The sequence below is a fragment of the Vigna umbellata genome, chromosome 3 (genome assembly GCF_029865625.1).
Source record: "Vigna umbellata cultivar VRB3 chromosome 3, Vumbellata_1.0, whole genome shotgun sequence".
Lineage (NCBI taxonomy): Eukaryota > Viridiplantae > Streptophyta > Magnoliopsida > Fabales > Fabaceae > Vigna > Vigna umbellata.
Window position 1 is genome coordinate 27384823 of NC_142167.1, and position 19918 is coordinate 27404740.

Consider the following 19918-nt stretch of genomic DNA (forward strand, 5'->3'; position numbering starts at 1 on the left):
GAAGATTTGACGCAAATAACACTAAAACCCTAGGAGGAAAGAGAGAAGCAAAATTGAACGGTGGAAAGCCCTAAATAATGAAGAAACCCTAATCTAGACCGATTAAACAGTGGACATGAGTTTACTCGATGGAAATTCTAGTTTGTTCGGTGGAAAGTGGTTGAATAGGTTGAGGCAAGGAAGAAATATGAAAGAAGATGATGAATCTGTTAAGAAAAGAGGCTTATCGCAATGAATAATGTCTGACAACGAGGAACTCTCGAGAGAATGAAACTCGAGGAAGATGACGTTAGAGTGCAAATGAAATGAGGATGTGGCGAGGCGCGGGACACTGGCGCGAGAAGCTGAAGATGTGGCTTTTGACGAGTGGTGCAACATGGAGGAGAGAAAAACCGTGATAACACAAGTGGAATGGAGAAATGAAAATGGAGGAAAGTGTGCTTGGAAGGTGGCTAGAGGAAATCCTTGGACTCTCTAGCCTGACTTTCAAGAGAAAATTAATTCTGATTTCAGAAATCTAATCTTATTATGCTCAAAAGTGTTTAATACAATGATGGAGATGTGTATTTATAGTAACCCATGCTCCATGAAAGCTAAACATAATGTGTACAATAAAATGTAAAATATACGAAAAGAGGACAACACTGAGAAAGGTACGTCAGGTAGGATTCTGATAACGGTTTAAAATACCGCTATCTGTGATGTAATTTTGATACTAAAAGCAACCTTTTTCACTTAGAAACTTGCTTGGACTCATGCTTTTTCATTAAGTTGTGTGAATAAGAGAGTTGAGGTTGAATTTGATGATTTTATGACTAATTCCCTTTGTTTTGATAGAAAATGAGTTAATACAGGAAGCAGAGATGAAGTGCTAAGGATATAGAGCTCAAAAAGGCCTAGAAAAGCACCAGAAGAGGGAACCACACGAAGCTTGGGCGAGCTGCAGGAGGCTTGGGCATGGAAAAATCGACGTTCGCTGCCCTCCTAGGTTGCCCAAGCGACGAACCCCGAAGCTTGGCCGAAACTGAAGGCTCAAGCCCTATGGAAGTCGACGTCCACCGCTCGGGCGCCCTAAATGGGGTGCCCGAGCGTCGTGCGTTGCTGATCCGACCCAATTTTTGCTCTGTTTCGACTCTTTTGGATCGGGCCCTGTTTTTACTCTTTTCCAACTTTATTTAAAGGACCTAGGCGCTCTAGGTTTTGTATCTCTGGTTGGAGCAACACAACATCACACTCTTCTACTCTCTAAAGGCGGATCTGGAGTCGGGAGCTTCCTCTTCTACTCTTAGAGTTTTACTATCTCATGCTTTTCCATTGTTCATATAGTTTCTCGATGTCTATGGGGAACTAAACTCTATTTGTTGTTGGGGAATGATGTAACCTTGTGAACTCTCATGTATTTGAATTGATTCTTAATTTATATGTTTTATTCATTATTTGTTAGGGAATTCATCTGTTCCTAATGCTTGCTCTATTTAACTCATTTAGTGCATGATTTATGAATTGCATGAGTGCCGGAAGGTTCCTTACAATTTAGGTTCTTGTTGAATTCTCCCAAGGGTAATATTTCTCAAGGATGAGGGTATGAGTACTTGGTCGTCTTAAGCTCTTGATCTTCAGACTTAATTCCTTAGGAACGCTAGAAATTGCACGAACTAGGAAGGTGATAGACATTAGGGGCAAAGTAAGTAGGAAATACAATGTTGGTATATCTCGAAATATGACTTTTAGGGCAAGAGTCATTGCAAAAGATAATGTTGACGGGTCATTCAAGGAACAATTTAGAAGAATTTATGATTATGGTCATGAGCTTTTGAGAACAAATCCAAGTTCAACAGTGAAAATAAAAGTTGAAAACAGTAACGATGAGTTAATCTTCAATAGATTTTACGCATGCTTGAAAGCATGCAAAGATAGCTTCATTTGTTCTATACCCATTTATTGAGTTGGATGGATGCTTCTTGAAAGGAAAATATGGAGGGAGTTGCTAACAGTAGTTGGAAGAGATGCAAATGAACAAATTTTGCCATAACATATGTTGTTGTTGAGGTAGAAAACAAAGACTCGTGGACTTGGTTCTTGGAGCTTCTCATTCAAGATCTTGGTGGGGAAGTTGTGTGTCCATCATGCAAATTTATTTCAGACCAACTAAAGGTCAGTGTTAACAAATTTTAATTACAATAAATTTGACATATAAGTGAGCTGACTTGACTATTTTAAAATGTTAGGGTCTTTTGCCAGCTATTCAAGATGTTCTACTTGGGGTAGAACAAAGATTTTGTGTTAGACATTTGTATTCAAACTTTAGAAAGAAATTTCATGGGAAAATCCTTAAACGTCTCATGTAGAGGGCATCAACAACCACATATTCACAACAATGGGAGTCTGAAATGAGAAACATTAAAGAGTTCAATTTTGAGGCATTTAAATACTTGATCGTCATTCCACCAAGGTATGCATTATTGTTATAAGTGGTTTATATACTCACATTTCACACTTATATTTACTAACATTTAATTGTCTCAAGTTTTAGTCAAGATCTAGATTCACCCCTACATCAAAGTGTGACACTCTTGTGAACATGTGTGAGGGCTTCAATGATGTACTAATTCATACTAAATCCAAGCCCATTATTACCATGTTAGAAGACATTAGGGTTTACATTATGAAGAGATGGACTACCAACAGAACAAAGATGACATCATATGAAGGTTTTGTCTACCCTAAAGTTCTCAACAAATTTCAAAAGGAATCATGGTTAACCAGATATTGAATACTAAGGTAGCTTTAATGACATAATTAACTTAAGTTCAAATGATCACTACTTTACTGCTAACTGTGTTGTCAATTTGTATTCATGACAAGTGGTCATCGGATAAATTATTTGAAGTTAGACACACTTCTCAAATTGGGGATCAATTTGTTGTCAATGTTGACAAAATGGACTACACGTGTAGAAAATTGACCATTACTGCCATTCCTTGCACACATGCTGATACGCGGGGACCAAGGCTAATTAGTTTAGTGTAGTATTTATTTTACTTTTATTAAAAGCATGTATAAAAGGTGTTAGGCATGTGCTGGATAGGAGGGACTTTTAGTCCTATATATAGACATGCCACCACCTCTTGTAAGATACTTTTGAGAATAGTGAATTAAACTTTCTGTAGAGAGAACTCCAGAAATTAATTCCCTTGAAAGTCAAAGCTAGAGAATCCCAAAGGATCTCCTCTAGCCACCTTCCATTCACACTTCATCTTTCATTTTCCATTTACACTCCAGAACTCTCTTACCTCCACGTAATCATTGGTTTCTCCACTCTGCTCCAGCCGCGTGGATTGACTACTCCATCGCTGCCACGCGTGCTTAGTCCTCGCGAGTTTCCATCAGCACAACACTGCATCTTCATTTCGCGAATCTTCATCTACTTCACTCTCTAGAGAGAGCTCTTCCATCACGAACCACACTGTCATCGTAGAACCTCATCTTTCTCGCCGATTAAATCACTTCTCCACCGTTCAAAGCCGCTTCCGCCTCAAACCCTAGGTTTTCACCGATTAATCATCCAAACCTAGGGTTCTTAGTTCTTCTGCTGTTTCCGCTGTTTCATTTGCTTCTTCTGCTTCTTTTCGCTGCGCATCGATGTCAAGGAGGCCTCGAGGAGTCCAGATCTCTCAAGTTTCGTTTTCTCCTCGGAGCGTCGCCTATCAAGTGGTAATCAGAGCTCAGGTTCTCCGCGCTTCGAAAGCTAAGTATCTCTCCATTGATTCGCGTCTCTGATCTGAGTTTAAGTTTCTTGCGTTGTTATGAAATTCACGAGTTGTTTCGATTCTGTTTTGATCTTATTCATTCGTGTTGAATCTCTTCAATATTCGTGTTGTTCATTATGATTCCTTCTCTGTCTTGTGTTGATTCATGTGTTTTTGGTCTTGATCTGTTCATTAGGTTTCTGCTTGAGTCATTTCTTGTATGCTAACCTTGTTTTGGTTGTGTCTTTCATCATCTTAATCGGTCCAAATTTTTGTTGAGTCATTTTCATTGATGAATCATATTCTGTCATGTTTACAGTCATGTTTAATTGCTTAAAATGTCATAAATTTTGTGTTCAAAGCTGTGTTGAGTTTTTTTCTGAGATTCTGGAATATATGATCAGTGGCTATACACCATATGAGCTATGATACCTTCATTTTGAGCTCGGGTGCATGCAAAAGTGACCGTAATCTCAGATTTAACGTACTGTTGATGTGTATTTTGATTTGCGTTTATTGTCATGGCCAATACATATTATTTTGGTGATAAAATGCTTGAATGAGTTAGTATCAGGTGCACACCACTTAAGCCATTAATTGCTGAAGCAAATAGCTTGGTGGCATCTTGTGAACACTCCAATAGTATCAAAGTTGCAGTTGACCGATCTGCATTGTCTTGTTTGAGTCTAGTCTTTTTTGTTTTAAAATCTGTTCTGGCATATAGATCATGCTGGAAATCTTGCATTAACTTCCTTGTGTCGTGTTTAAGCTTCAAATTGCTGTTTTAAAGTCATTTTCATGAATAATTTGTCAATTGACTCCATAAAACTTAAAACTGGTGGTGTAGTTGAGCTGTTTGATTGCATAATTGGCTATTGCAAGTTCAATTTTCGAATTACTACTTTCTGCATCCAACTTCAGAGCAAAACAAGTTGTTTTGATATTTCAAACATGATGCAATAGTTTAATTCGAGTTATATCAGCCTTTGTGCAATTTCACCTTTGAAACCCCAAATTTTAAGTTCAAATTTTTTGTACAAGTTGGAACTGCAGTGCTGAATTTTCTTGTGAATTAGATCATTTCAAGAGGACTGGATTGTAGCAATAGCAAGGATCTGTGATAAAAAAAAATATACAGAAAGATGAATATGATATATTCAATGTAAAAAGCTTTTCAGACCTGTACAATCCAGTTGAAACCAATTTCAAAACAGATTTCAGATTTAAACATATACACTGGTTTCTTTGTGGCATTCCATTTAACAGTTTTGAAAATTCAGTTCTGGATGCTGCATGTGCATTCAGTTTCAACTTGCTGTGGGTTTTGATTTTCTTGCTTTAAAAATCTGTTCTAGCTCTATTCATTAAGTTCCATTTGAGTGCTCACTTTGATCAAAAGCTTTGTTTCTTGCTTGTCATTTGTTGGTTATCTAGTTTTGTCTCTCACATGTTAATCATGTTCTGCTGAATCATAATTGGATCTTTTATTTGCTTTATTAATCTGATCTCAAGTCAGTTGCTCTACTGTTTTTGTCATTCCATTACCTTGTTTATCTTAGCCATTTTCCTGATTGAGAAATCTGATTCCATTCTGGTTTTTGGGATTTGAAAGAAGGTAAGTGTGAATGGTAGCATATTAGGTGATGGTGATCCACATGATTCTCTGGCCTAGACTGAAAATTTCTCTTTTAAACTTTTCATTTGAGTGTTTTAAATTTTAAAGAGAAACCTCAGTGCTGTGAGCTTTGTAAGGCTAATTTAGCCTAAAATTCCCTGGCATTTGCATGAGAGTTCAGTTTCAATTAACCATTTGTTGACTGTGTTCATTGTGCAGGAAAAGAAATTGGAGTAATTAGATTGGATCAGCTGTGATTTGTGTCAACTACAATCACTGTTGTTTTCAGTTGATTACTGATTGTCTGGTGATGCTATTTGTGCTTGTGAATGTTACACTGTCATTGCACTCATTTTAGTTTCAAACATTGCCTGCTGAATTCATTGATATACTCACTGTTTTGCAAATGAATTGTTGATTTCATGGTTTAATTGGACATGTTGAATGCTGATTTTGATTTGATGAGACCTATGGGAACTTAGTAAATGCATAGGATTTGCAAATAATGTGCTGATTGTTTTATGAGCATTTCTGGAAGTGCAACAATACTGCTTTAAAACTGCCAATTCCTGATTTGCCTCACATTACTCTTTGTCCATTCATTTGATTAGCATGGTCCACTGATTTCTGAATTAGTTTAGGACATTGTTCTTGACTAGTTGGTCCATTGTTTCTGTCCAGTGTAATTCACTAATTTTTTCTGAAAATGCTGCTCTTGTCATAATCAATTGTGCATCAAACTGTTTTAATTGCCAATGCATCCTCCAGTTTTAAAAAGTGATTAAAGCACCTAACTTTCAGTTCTGACTTGGCGATTGCAGTAATTAGGTGGTTAGTTTCTGCATTGAATTACCTCTAGTCTGAATATAGTTCACTGTCCATTGGATTCTGTTGCTGGATTTTGTTGGATTTATGTGTGCAGAGCTGATGTGAATGAAACCTTACGTGAGCAGAATATTACTGAAGAAACCAGAGGCAGAAACACTTCTTGTGGGAGTGTTGAACTGAAGGGAGTTATTTACTTTAATTGCTTCTGATTGTTTACATTGCTTTGGTTTAAAATTGTTCATTATGGACTGCATGAACTGCTGATTTAGTGTGAATTTTCTGTGTAGTTTGGGAAAAGCAATATTGATGGTACTGTAGCATATTGTACATTGTGAGCTATTTCAGTAAAGACAGTAGCAACCATCTGAACTAAAGGGAGTTTCTTTTATCTCAAACTGTTTTTGATATGCTTAAATTGTGTAGTATGGCCTGCAATTGTTAGGATTAAAATTGTTTAATTGTTGATTGGTTGGAATTCAGTTTGTGCAGGAGTATAATTCTGAGTGGAAAGCTTGGGAAGCTTGTGCAGCCAAGAGAAAAGGAGTGGACAAGCTAGTTTCTTGATTTAGGTCGAGAATTGAAAGGAATATTTGGCCTCTGGAAGATTTCGTGCAAGATGAAGAAGTGGCAATAGGAACCTTTCTCTGCATCAAGTGTACAAACCCAAGAAAGGGAAGGCTCATTTAAGTGTAACTCCCCTCTTCCAATATGTTCGTTAACTGTCTCTGATCCAGCTTTGTACATTTGTGATTGTAGAGTTGAACCCAAGAGCTAGGAGACTTCAACGTTGTCCAGAAGCAACCAAAAAGTGGAACACTAGCTTCTTCATGCGGATTTGAATCAGGACCAGGATTGAAGCATAGCTGTTATTTTTTTTTATTGTTTCTTCATCTGGTGTTGTAATAGGCTATATTGTTAGTTTTCTTAATTTCATTGTAAAAGGCCATTCAAAGTCCAAGTGTCTTGGAAGAGTCCTTGGTGCTCTTTCAACTCTTGGCAAAACTTTTCTTGTTTGTGTTTAATTTCTTTTAGTGTCTTACGTTTAGGGTGATTTAGGCTAAAAGGGATTAAACTCTAAGCCTTGTTACATTAGAGTCCGAAGAGTCTCGTTTATTAGTGTTTAATTGTTGTGATTGTTTGTGAGTGTATCCTTTGATTTTAAAAGTGATTTTAGTTTAAAGGGTAACTAGTAGTAACCTAAGACATTTCTGGCAAGGCAAAGACTTGGTACTTAAGCAGTCTTCATGACTCACCTCTCTTACCTGGGACTTGTCTAAGTGTGAATCTTGTATATCTTTTACACTAGAAAAACTTTTAGAAACAAAGATGTTTTGTTATTCATACAAGTCTTCTAGGAATTTTAATTTTGATAAGCAACTTAGTTACAAAGACATCAAAAGAGAACATGATAAAGCTAGAAGGAAGTCTTGTTCATTTTATGAATTTGATAGGATTGAAAATGATTTGTATAAACAAGCTAGTGAAAATATTCCATTCTTTGGTGATGATACGGGTGCATTAACATACCTAGTTTGGGAAAAGGAAATTGATGACATGCATTCATTCATGGTTAGAAAAAGTAAATCTGAATCCTTCTATTCTAGAGATAATGAATCTTATATTCTTAGTCTCTACACTTCTAGTTTTGAAAAGCATGCAAGAGAGTGGTGGGATGATAGGCAATATCATGTTAAGATAGGTAGAAAATATCCCATTCATGATTGGAATGAATTGAAAGCTTGTATGAGAAGAAAGTTTGTGCCTCGAGAAATTGAAAGGAACTTAGAACTTATGAGAGAGCTTATTAGAAAAGGTGAGGCATTCATTCAACATTTAAGTGGGTTCTCCCGTAGGGAAAGTGAGTTTCTAGAAAAACTTAGGAGGCTATGGGAAGAGACAAGCAAACATAGAATTGAGAGATTAAAAAGAGAAAAACAAAAGCAAGAAGTAAGAGAGAAAAGAGAGATAGAGAGAAGAGAAAAAGAGAGAAGAGAAGAGGAAGAACGAAATAAAAGAAAAGAGGAAGGAGAAAGAGAAGAGAAGAAGAGAAAAGAAGCGAGCAAGAGAGAAGAGAAGAGGAAGAAAACGAGAGAAGAAAAGAGGAAGAAAGAGAGAGAAGAGATGAGGAAGAAAGAGAAGAAGAGAAAAGAAGAGAGAAAGAGAGAAACGAAACACTTAGAAGAGAAAAGGAAGAAGTTGAAAGGATAGAAATGGAAGAAAAGAAACCAAAGCAACTAAGGGCAACCTCTCCTCCTACATTAGAAGTTAAACTCTTAAGGGAAGGTTTTCTATCCTCTCACTTTTATCCATTTATATTTGAATTTTCCAAATTTCACTTTTCTTTCAAAGAATTGGCCACTCCATCTTTAAAAATGTTATCACTTTCAACACATGCAAAGTTCCAACTTGGGTTAGGGTTACCTTTATGGTTACCAATAACTCAAGATACAAATAAAATTTCAAATGAAGAAAGGTTTCTTTGTTATATTAAAATTAAAAATTTCAAAATTTGGAAACCTTCTTCTACACATATTCTTTTATATATCTTATTGGGTCAAAGAAAACTAATTAGAGATATGTTTGATGCTTATTGCAGATGGATATTTGACCCAGGAGGAACCCTTATGAAGCTAACAAAAATAAGTCTTCAAAAGCACCATCAGATTTGAGGACAAATCCTTTCCAAGGGGGAGGGGATGATACGCGGGGACCAAGGCTAATTAGTTTAGTGTAGTATTTCTTTTACTTTTATTAAAAGCATGTATAAAAGGTGTTAGGCATGTGCTGGATAGGAGGGACTTTTAGTCCTATATATAGACATGCCACCACCTCTTGTAAGATACTTTTGAGAATAGTGAATTAAACTTTCTGTAGAGAGAACTCCAGAAATTAATTCCCTTGAAAGTCAAAGCTAGAGAATCCCAAAGGATCTCCTCTAGCCACCTTCCATTCACACTTCATCTTTCATTTTCCATTTACACTCCAGAACTCTCTTACCTCCACGTAATCATTGGTTTCTCCACTCTGCTCCAGCCGCGTGGATTGACTACTCCATCGCTGCCACGCGTGCTTAGTCCTCACGAGTTTCCATCAGCACAACACTGCATCTTCATTTCGCGAATCTTCATCTACTTCACTCTCGAGAGAGAGCTCTTCCATCACGAACCACACTGTCATCGTAGAACCTCATCTTTCTCGCCGATTAAATCACTTCTCCACCATTCAAAGCCGCTTCCGCCTCAAACCCTAGGTTTTCACCGATTAATCATCCAAACCTAGGGTTCTTAGTTCTTCTGCTGTTTCCGCTGTTTCATTTGCTTCTTCAGCTTCTTTTCGCTGCGCATCGATGTCAAGGAGGCCTCGAGGAGTCCAGATCTCTCAAGTTTCGTTTTCTCCTCGGAGCGTCGCCTATCACATGCCATTTTTGCAATGAAATTTTTGAATTTAAATGCAGAAGAAAACATTGGGCGTTGGTTTAGGAAGTCAACATATGAAAAGACCTACAACACAATCTTTTATCCTATCAATGGTCAACATGTCTGGGAAATTACATCATATCCAAATGTATTACCCCTAAACAAAAGAACAATGTTAGGAAGGCCTAAGAAGAAATGAAGACTAAAGCCTTGGGAGATGAAGAAGAATGAAAGTGAATTAATAAAGGGTAGGACCATAAAAAGATATGGTCTCTACAAGAAACTTGGACACAACAAAAAATCTTGTCCACAAAGATCTCCAACAGATGTTCTTCCTTCTCAGCAATCAACTCATGTACAACAAATTGAAGTAACAATATCTCCATAACAAGAAACTAAAGTCACAATATTTCCACCAGTAGATGTGCTTCCTACTCGGCAATCTACTATGCTTCCTACTCAACAATCAATTAGTGTTTAATTAGTAGACAATGTTAGGACTTTCATTTTCAAGATAGTGTTTTATATTTGATGTAATGTTTAATGTTGAAAGACAATGTTTTATTAGTTTTATTTTGGTGTATTTTGATATTGAAAGACAATGTTTGATGAGGTTTCTTTTGGTGTATTTTAATATTCAAAGACAATGTTTTATCAGGTTTTATGCCATGTATTTTGATAACTTTGAGACTTTGTTAAAGTATATTATGAGGTTTCTTTTGCTTATTGACTACAATTTTTCATGTAATGAGTAAGCCATCCCTTCTTTCGTAATGATCATTGCTGAATAATTTTTCACACATTATGTAACACACATTAACATCAGTAACCTTTAAAATTAAAATAGACATTAACATTACAAATACCAAATTACAATACATAAACTTCTTATAAAAAATCAACCAAGTTTCATCAACATTGATATTACAATTACATTAAAATATAACAAAGACCAGCCCCAATAACACCTTCAACCACTTTTCCAACATAAGAACATTTTTCTCTAAACAAGCTATTTTCATCTTTTCAACATCTGTTTGTTCCATCTTCATAAGACTTTGTTCCATCTTCATCAACGTTCCACCCACTTCTTCATTTCTTGCACTTAGACTCCTTTTTCTACATTCAACACATTTCCTTCTTCAATCCTTCTTCACTGTAATATTGAAAGAAGTTGTAGCCAACCAAATCTTCACTCCCACCCTGTTCACAACAAAAACACACATCTACTCACTCCATCGTCAAAACCCAAAAAATAAAATTCACATTTTTGCTTCCATGAAACTTACCTTGAAGTTAGGGCAACCCAAAATTTTTTGCCCTTGTTTTTAGGGATTCTCGCAATGCGGAACACTGCATTGTGATCCTAAAAGCAACTGGGTTTTACACCCAACCTTTCTCAAGACGAAGATCTATGACAAATTATATGTGAGGGGACACCTTTAAATATTAGGGCTAGCAACCATACTAATTTTAGCCTCCACGTGGAATTGATATTGTAAAACACATCACCCACTTAATATAATACAGGATGACACGTCCTTTAAAACAAAATTAAAACTCAGTATCTGTTAACGCTATCTGTCAACACTTAACGAAAATGGCTTAATTGATTCAATATTTCAAAATTTATGATCCAATTGAGACATTTTTCAAGAAGAGGTCTCACTTGAGATTCCACTACAAATACAAGCATCATCCTAAGGTTTAAACTTTTTATTTATATACTCAAACGTGTTAGGTGATTCTAGTTGGTCCAAATTTTAGTTAGCATTTAAATTAGTGGATCTCTCATAAGAGAACATTAATATGCTTATAATGGCTGTGTGTATGATTAAGCATTTATGTTTAATTTTATGACTCAAAGCATTACTCTTAGACATGTGTTAATTATAATCTTTGCTTCAATATCTTTCCTTTCGCTCATTACGTTCCTAATAATAATTTTAAATCGAAATATAAAACAACAAATATAAATGAAAAGAAAAATAAATATGTACATGTGGTATCGCGTGTGTAGGAATGAAGAGCAAAGGAAACGAAGCTTAATTAGTGGAGTGACAAAAAATTTCGCAAAATATAACATGTGTAAGGGTGAACAGCAAAGGAATTGAGAGGAAGCAAGAAGGTACAACACTAAGATTTGAAGAAAATTAAAAAAAAAAAGTAAATGTGGATGGATGTGGCAACAGATTAATTGTATAAGAGAGAAAATAAAGTAAAAGAATTATTTATTCTATTATAAGGTTACTTTTGTCATTAAATCAAAATTTAAAGTGCATGTAAAAAGGCTTGGACGTGTAAGAAGAAACTCCACAAATAAAACAACAATAGCCCAAATAACGTTTCACGTCCAAAAAATATGTTTAGATAAGACAGACAAAATAACTTGTTCTGAACGCACATAATGTTTATTCTAGTTCTGATCTTTTCTAAGTTCATGTTATATTTATTTTCTTTTTACATTTTTTACTTATGATTTCTGCGTTACGACACTTCTAAACTTCCATTAGAAGAATTAAGAGTGAAATTACTGTAAATGATAAAACTTTATCTAAATATTTAAATAAATTTACTATTAACTTTTTTTATTAATTAAAAATAAAATCAATTTACTGTATATAAATAATATAAATCTTATCTTATAAATTGATTTTATAAATTAATGTATATTTAACATTCAGTTCTCAGTATAAAACTTGAATTCTCAAACCTTTTTTTACACTATATAAAAGAATTTCCATTTTGGTCATTTTAGACGGTTGATCCTAAAATTACAAGTACTTTTCATCCAAAAGCTAAAAAGAATTTTTTTGATTCTGCAACCCATAAACTAAATAAGTTTTAGATATTGTACTTAACGTCTTTATAACACAAAATATATATTAACTTTTTGCAATCATTAGGTAAAGCAAATAGAAAAATGAGAAGGATCAAAGATGGCTAAGAAAATGATGAATATTTAGTGTACAATTAATTTGGATATATGAACTCATCATTTCATCAATAGAAATGAACAAGAAATAAGAATCCAAATGACTAAAAAAGCTAATAAGAAGAAAATGTGAGAATTTATAACTCTTGTAATCTATTTTTCTACTGCTACTTTTTAATTTGAAGATGTGATAGAATGTGAGATTAGAAATTGAGGTTTATCCCGAGTTTATACCATAGTCTCTTGCATGCACCCACAAACATCTAAACACTCTTCTCCAAAAATTTAGTAAATCTTTTTATTTTGTGTTTCTTCTCAGTTTTCCTCAGCTGATCTCTTGTCCTTTAAATGAATAATAATGTAGAACTTTTCCACATTTTAATCCCACAAAAAGTAATAATAATTCGAGAAGAATTTGGTGAAATTAAATGATAAAAGGATCAAATATTGATCTTGCCTTTTGATTTCCTCTAGTATCATATCATGTGGTTGTGTTTTATATGATGCATAAATATTGTTCTAATCAAAGTAACAGATATTGTTGTTTGGTTTTAGAAGTTAGTTTATTTTAATTAACGGTCGAAATTAGTAAGTTAATTATGGAATTTTTATATGTTCGTTTCAACATGTATTTAGTGTATTATAGTTTTCAATTAGTTTGTGTTTATTATAGATAAGTACACAACATGTTCATTTGTGACTGGGATATATCCACACACAATTATATATATCCAAAAGTTTGTCAATAGATTACAAAATATAATTGCTCACCTTACATAAATAAGTATATAATTATAAATATATAAATTAAAATGGAATTTAAATTATTAAAAATAAATATGTTTATATATATAAAAAGTTAGAAAAGCTCTACTAAAACTAAAGACAGTAACGATTCAAACTAAATATAAATTCACCTATAGTCAAATTTATAAAGATTTAGAAAATAACATTTTAGAGATGGCAGTGGCTTAAAAATAGTCATATATTTGATTGAATTGGTATTCAATATGACATCTAAACCTATTTTAGAACCCTTCACTGAGCTAGGAATATCAAATTAGTCATTTTAATAGGTCCATGGTTACCCAAATGCATTTGGATGAAATTTTGTTTTCTGATGTGGCGCTTAGGGCCACTAATTGGTCGTTGAGCCCTGGTCATCCAGTGACACGTGGTTTTGGCCTCTGTATGTAGGGCACTAAGCGGTGTTCTTGTACTGTTGAGCGCTCATTGCTGCGAGTTGTGTACTTATGTTATTATGTTCTCTTTATTTTTTTAGATTTTTAGTGATATTGATTTAATGCATATTTAAATGAAAATGTTGATGCTTTATGGATTTTAAATATGAATGTAAGTATGGTTAAAGCATGATGGTAAACATGTATGATGCCTGTTCATATATGATATTATGATGATGATTAGTGTGTTATTATTGGTGAATATGATATGTGTTTGATATAGTTCCATGAATCTAGTGGAAAAATTCTATGATGGTGCTCAATAGTGTAATGTATTAATGTAGGGCCTCCCAAATGGGGGATGATCTTCACACTCTTAATAACCATCTAGTCTCAAGTAAGGTGGAGTATGACGTCGTGGATAGTAGTATGAGGTCTTTAGTGTAGTGATTGTTTCTTGGCCATAGATATTTGATGGATTAACCTTGGTGTGTGGTAGTTTGATGCGGGCGAGTTGTTTCAACACACACGGGTGGATGTCTCCCAAGAGTTCAACATCAATACATGTATCCGGATGGTCGAGTCTAGAAATGATTGTATGTCTTAGTGTTGATTAATTTATCTATATTATATACTTATTCTATAAAGTTGAAATATATTTTTTTTGGTACATGAGATTACCATTTCCTTTTTGTTTCTCTGTCTATGTGTTCCTTCTTGTTTGTAATGATCAACTAAATCGTGTGAGCAAATGAAGATTATCTCATTGATCCCATGCAAGACATGAGTGGTCATAAAACGTAAAGTAGGTTGTTTAGCTTCAACGTATATTGGATTTTGTGAAACTCTATTACGCTTTAGTTTCAACGTAATATGACTCTTATTAGTTATCTTGTAAACATAATATTATGTTATTATAGTTGTATATAGATAACAGTAATAATATATTATATGTTTATTTGAGTTAATTTTTATTTATATGGGATGTGTGATGACTTTTTTAGTAGTTAAAAACTATTAAAATGAATGTTACAAAATTACAACAAAATATTTAGTGTCATTTCTTATTATCCTTTATTTTTTGTTTCAATTTCTTTTATATTTTTTAAAAGTGTAAATAATATTAATTTTTATATTATATTTTTTATTTTCAAATAAAAGTTTTAAATCCAATTTTACCTTTGTGAACATAGTATTTCTTTTTCTTTCTTCATATATATATATATATATATATATATATATATCTATATATATATATATATATATATTAAATAGTATATATTATTACACTATTAATCTTGTATCCGATAAGAGCATATGGATAATTGATAGTGGTGCTACACTACATGTACATCCAAGAAGAAGTTCTTACATCTTATACACTTTGCGATTTTGGAGTATTGAAGATGGGTAATGATGGGGTGTCTAAGGTTACTGGTGTTGGTGATGTTCACTTAGAAACTAACATGGGGAGTTATTGCTTAGAGGAGTTAAACATGCTCTAGATGTTAGTTTAGACTTGATTTCTGTTCATGTACACGATGATGGTGGATATGATAACCACTTTGGTTCTGGAAAGTGAAACCTCGATAAAGGCAACTTGATTGTGGCCAAAGGGGCGAAAAACTCTAAACTTTACTGCATAAAGGCTTTGGTTGCAGTAGACTGTGAATATTGTGTATATGGAGTCATCTTTCTGGCATGGAAGGCTTGATCATATTAGTAAAAAGGGACTTAACTGTTTATCTAAAAAGGATGTTCTCTCATTGCATGGTTGGTAAATAAACTAGAGTATCCTTCAAGAAGTATCCTCCCACCAATAAGTCAGAGTTGCTTGAATTGGTGCATTTTGATGTTTGTGGCCCATTGAAGGTAAAGTATTTTAGTTGTACACTTTACTTTATGGTTGTTATTAGTGGTTGTTCCAGAAAGCTTTGGGTATATGCACTACAAAGAAAGCACTAAGTGTTGGAAAAATTTAAACAATTTCATGCTTTGTTTGAGAGGTAGTCAGGCAAGAAGCTGAAGCGCATTCGTACTGGCAGCGGTGGTGAATATTGTGGACCATTTGATCCTTATTGCAGGTAGTATAGTATTGCACATGAGAAGACTCTTCCCAAAACTCCTCAACTGAATGGTTTAACGGAGAGGATGAACAGGACATTGGTTTAAAGAGTTAGGTGTATGCTTTCTAAAGCAAAATTACCTAAGCATTCCTGGGGTGAGGCATTGCTTACAATAGTGCATGTTATTAATCTAAGTCCTGTAGTTGCTTTGAACTCTGATGTCCTAGACAAAATTTGGTTTGGCAAGAATGTTACATATGATCATTTGTGTGTCTTCGATTGGAAAGCATTTGTTCATGTTCTAAAGGATGAAAGATCGAAGTTGGATGTGAAGACAAGGCAATGCATTGTCATGGTTTTGGTCACGATGAATTTGGCTACAAGTTATATGACCCAGTTGAAGTTGTTATGTGCAATTCGTGGAAGATCAAGCTATTGAAGACATTGATAAGGTGGAGAACTCTACACCTAAGGAAGATGATAATTTGGCCGATTGATCCAATTAGGTTGTTTGTTAATAATTTTGATACTGATGTTCATGATGATGAGTAACATGGTGATATTGATAATCAACAGGTTAGAGAGGGCTTGGATGTTCCTATTGATAATGTTGATGAAGAGGAACATGATATGTCACAAGATGAGGGTCTTGGTGATGTACTTTAGCTACCTCAAGTTCAACCTATAAGATTTAACTCGCCTAAACAACCTTCTAAGAAGTAATCTACCAATGAGTATGTGATGTTGACGAATGAGGGAGAACCTGAATGTTATGAGGAGGCCATTGAGAGTGAAGAAAAGCAAAAATGGTTTGATGCAACGCAGGATGAGTTGAAATCTCTACATGATAATCACACTAATGACTTGGTGAAGTTGCCAAAGGGTGGGTAAGAGAGCCTTAAAGAATAGGTAGATTTTCAGGGTGAAGCAAGAGAGCAATTCTACATTTCCCAAATGCAAAGCCAAATTAGTGGTGAAAGGATTTAGAAAATTAAAGGGTGTTGACTTCAATGTGATTTTCTCACCTGTGGGGAGGATGACATCCATCACAATTGTGCTATGTTTAGCTTCTACTTTGGATTTAGAGGTTGGGCAAATGAATGTGAAAACAACTTTTCTTCATGGTGATTTGGAGAAAGAGATTTACATGAAGCAACCTGATGGTTTTCTTGTTGAAGAAAAGGAAGACTATGTGTGTAGGCTACGAAAAAGTCTATATGGTTTGAAGTAGGCTCCAAGGCAGTAGTCTCCAAGGCAGTAGTATTAGAAGTTTTAGTCTGTTATGTGTGAGCAAGGCTATAATAAGATTACTTTTGACCATTGTGTGTTTGTCAGAAAATTCTCTGAGAATTATTTCATTATCCTGTTGTTGTATGATGATGACATGCTTATTGTTGGGAAAAATGTATAAAAAATTGACAGGTGTTGATGAATCGGCAAGTGTACCGAACCGCACAAGTAATATAAAATGTTAAGACCAAGTATAGTGTCCCCAAGGACTCTCGGCACTAGACAATCGTGTGATAACTCAATTAATTAAGACTTAAAGAAAATGAGATCATTGGTTTCAAATGCAAAGACAGAAAATTAAATATGAATGTGTTACCAATAAGGAGTATTGGTAAAACCTGAAGATGTGTTTTGATGATGCTGCAACTTATAGATTTTGGATGTAGTAGGAAAATATTTAAAAAAAGCAACTTGTAGATTTTGAATGTAGTAGGAAAATGTTAAACATTGTAATTTTTACTAGTATAATCGATTATGGTTAAGCAATAATCGATTATCACAAGTCATACTTGAATAATCGATTATCACTTCATATAATCGATTATCACTTTTTTGAAAACTCTGTAATGGACTTGAATAATCGATTATCACTTACAATAATCGATTATTCATGGCAATTGGGAGCTGACCTTTGGCATTTAGTGTACTTGGCTATATAATTTGATTTGGAGAAATCAGAAGGTAACGTTTTTTTTGAACTGAGAAAGCTTAGAACACTGTGTGTCAGAGGAACGTTCTTAGAGAGCTTTTTGTTCATTGTTCCCTTGCTTAGTCTTGTGAAAGGAGAGGCTCGCGTATCGTGTGTCGATAGTTGGAGCAGACTCTCTTCAAGTTAGCAAGGTACTCTGCCTGGTCTTGTGAAAGGAGAAGCTTGCGAATCGTTGGTCGATTGCCGGAGCGGTTCTCTTCAAGTTGGTAGAGTGGATCTTTTCGTTTTATTTCTGTTCATTTGATTGTAATCTGTTAAACCATTTTTAGTTGAACTGTTAATCACTATTTATAGTGATTAACGACTGGACGTAGATTCTGTTGAATCGAACCAGTATAAAAATATCTGTGTGATTTTTCTATTCCCTACACTCATATTATTTTACGTATATCAACTGTTTGATTAATTTTCTGAAAGAAAATTATTTTTACTAAAAGGACCAAATTAATTTTAATTGTGATCGAACACGCTTTCCGCTCTCTGAGATTTAATTCCGCTGCGCTATACTCTTCGAAAAATACCCCCTCCGATACCAACAATTGGTATCAGAGCTTGCTTTGATAGTTTTTCAAAAAAAAATATATTTGCGAAAATGGCCGGTCACAATCAAAACCATGTATATGCTGAGGGTGCTTCCATTAACAGACCTCCATTGTTTACTGGTGATAACTATGCTTTTTGGAAAGTGAGAATGGAGATTTTTATGGGGTATGTTGATAGAGGTATCTGAGAAGCTGTACAAAATGGCCCTTATATTCCTATGAATACTGTTGATGGTGTAGAGACTGAAAAACCTTATTTTAATTGGACTGCTGAAGAAAATAGACGAGCTCAGTTTGATATTAAAGCTGGCAATATAATTTCATCTGCTGTTATACTTGATGAATTTTATAGAATTTCAGTGTGTAAGACAGCACAGGAAATGTGGGAAGTCCTCAGAGTCACTCATGAAGGAACAGAGGACGTGAAGCGCGCTAGGAAGAACACTCTCATTCAGGAATATGAGATGTTCAGAATGCAACCTGGAGAAACGATCTCTGACGTTCAAAAACAATTCACTCATATTGTGAATCATTTAACAGGGTTGGGTAAGACTTTTGATACTGATGAACTTAATGTGAAAATTCTGAAATCTCTGGACAGGTCTTGGCAACCAAAGGTGACTGCCATCTCGGAATCTCAAAATCTTACTCAGATGTCAATGCCAATCTTGTTTGGAAAGCTCCGTGAGCATGAACTTGAGCTGAGGAGATTGACTGCTGAAGAGGATCAAGGCAAAAGGAAAACTCTAGCTTTCAAGTCTGAAATATCTAAAGGAAAAAGCTCTAAGAGGATCGAAGAAGATGATTCTGATGATGAAGAAAACATGAGCTTGATGATAAAGAAATTTGCAAAGTTCATGAAAGCAAAGGGAAAGGACAAGTTTCACAAAGATAGGAAAGAAAGTCAAGAATCTCCATCAAACGTAAAGTGCTTCGGTTGTGGAGAAAGAGGGCACGTAAAATCTGAGTGTCCAAAAAGCAAGAAAAGTGAAGACAAGAAGGAAAGAAAATTTCAAAGGAAAAAGAAAGCATACATAGCTTGGGAGGATAATGCCTCTAGCTCAACGAGTTCAAGTGACACAGAAGAAGAAGCCAATCTATGCCTTATGGCAGATTCTGAAGAAATTGGAAGTCAAGTAAGCGATTCCAGCTTTGAATCTAGTGAATTAGATTTACAAAAAGCTTTCTTTGAATTGATGAATGAATCTGAGAAACTTAATGCTGCTCATAAAAATTTTAAAAAGGAACATAATGAATTGAAGTTAAAATATGATAAACTGTTTGATGATGAAGTTGTTCTAAGAAATAGAGTTAATACCTTAGAAATTAAATTATCATATGCAAATGCTACTGTTGAACCTGTTGAATGCTTGTCATGCAAAAGTTATATGTTTGATATTGATATACTTGAAAACTTACTTGCTAAGGCAACTAAAGCTAATTCACATGCTAAAACAAACCTTAATAAGAGCAATGGAAACATGCATCAAAATTTTAAATCCAAGGTAAGAAGAACTCGAAAAATTTGGGTTGTTAAAGGAACTTTTATTAAAAATAAAATTAGTGATGTATGTTGCTTTTTCTGTA

At 34.5% G+C, this 19918-nt stretch overlaps 1 protein-coding gene across 1 annotated transcript; it reads left to right on the top strand.

Moving 5' to 3' along the window:
* Positions 1-7518: 7518 nt before the first annotated feature.
* Positions 7519-16681, top strand: LOC148202157 (uncharacterized). The gene is made up of 4 exons (XM_088109537.1): positions 7519-8176; positions 8224-8456; positions 16367-16447; positions 16547-16681. Exons 1-4 carry the CDS (start codon positions 7519-7521, stop codon positions 16679-16681), a joined length of 1107 nt encoding a protein of 368 aa, XP_087965663.1.
* The last annotated feature ends 3237 nt before the right edge of the window (positions 16682-19918 follow it).

Bases quoted from the DNA above. Each gene is read 5' to 3' on its own strand.
- LOC148202157 (XM_088109537.1), top strand. From the start codon at position 7,519: ATGTTTTGTTATTCATACAAGTCTTCTAGGAATTTTAATTTTGATAAG. The intron at 8,177-8,223 runs AGAGAAGAGAAG...GAGGAAGGAGAA, and splicing joins GATAGAGAGAAGAGAAAAAG to AGAGAAGAGAAGAAGAGAAA. The intron at 16,448-16,546 runs GTACTTTAGCTA...TTGACGAATGAG, and splicing joins AAGATGAGGGTCTTGGTGAT to GGAGAACCTGAATGTTATGA.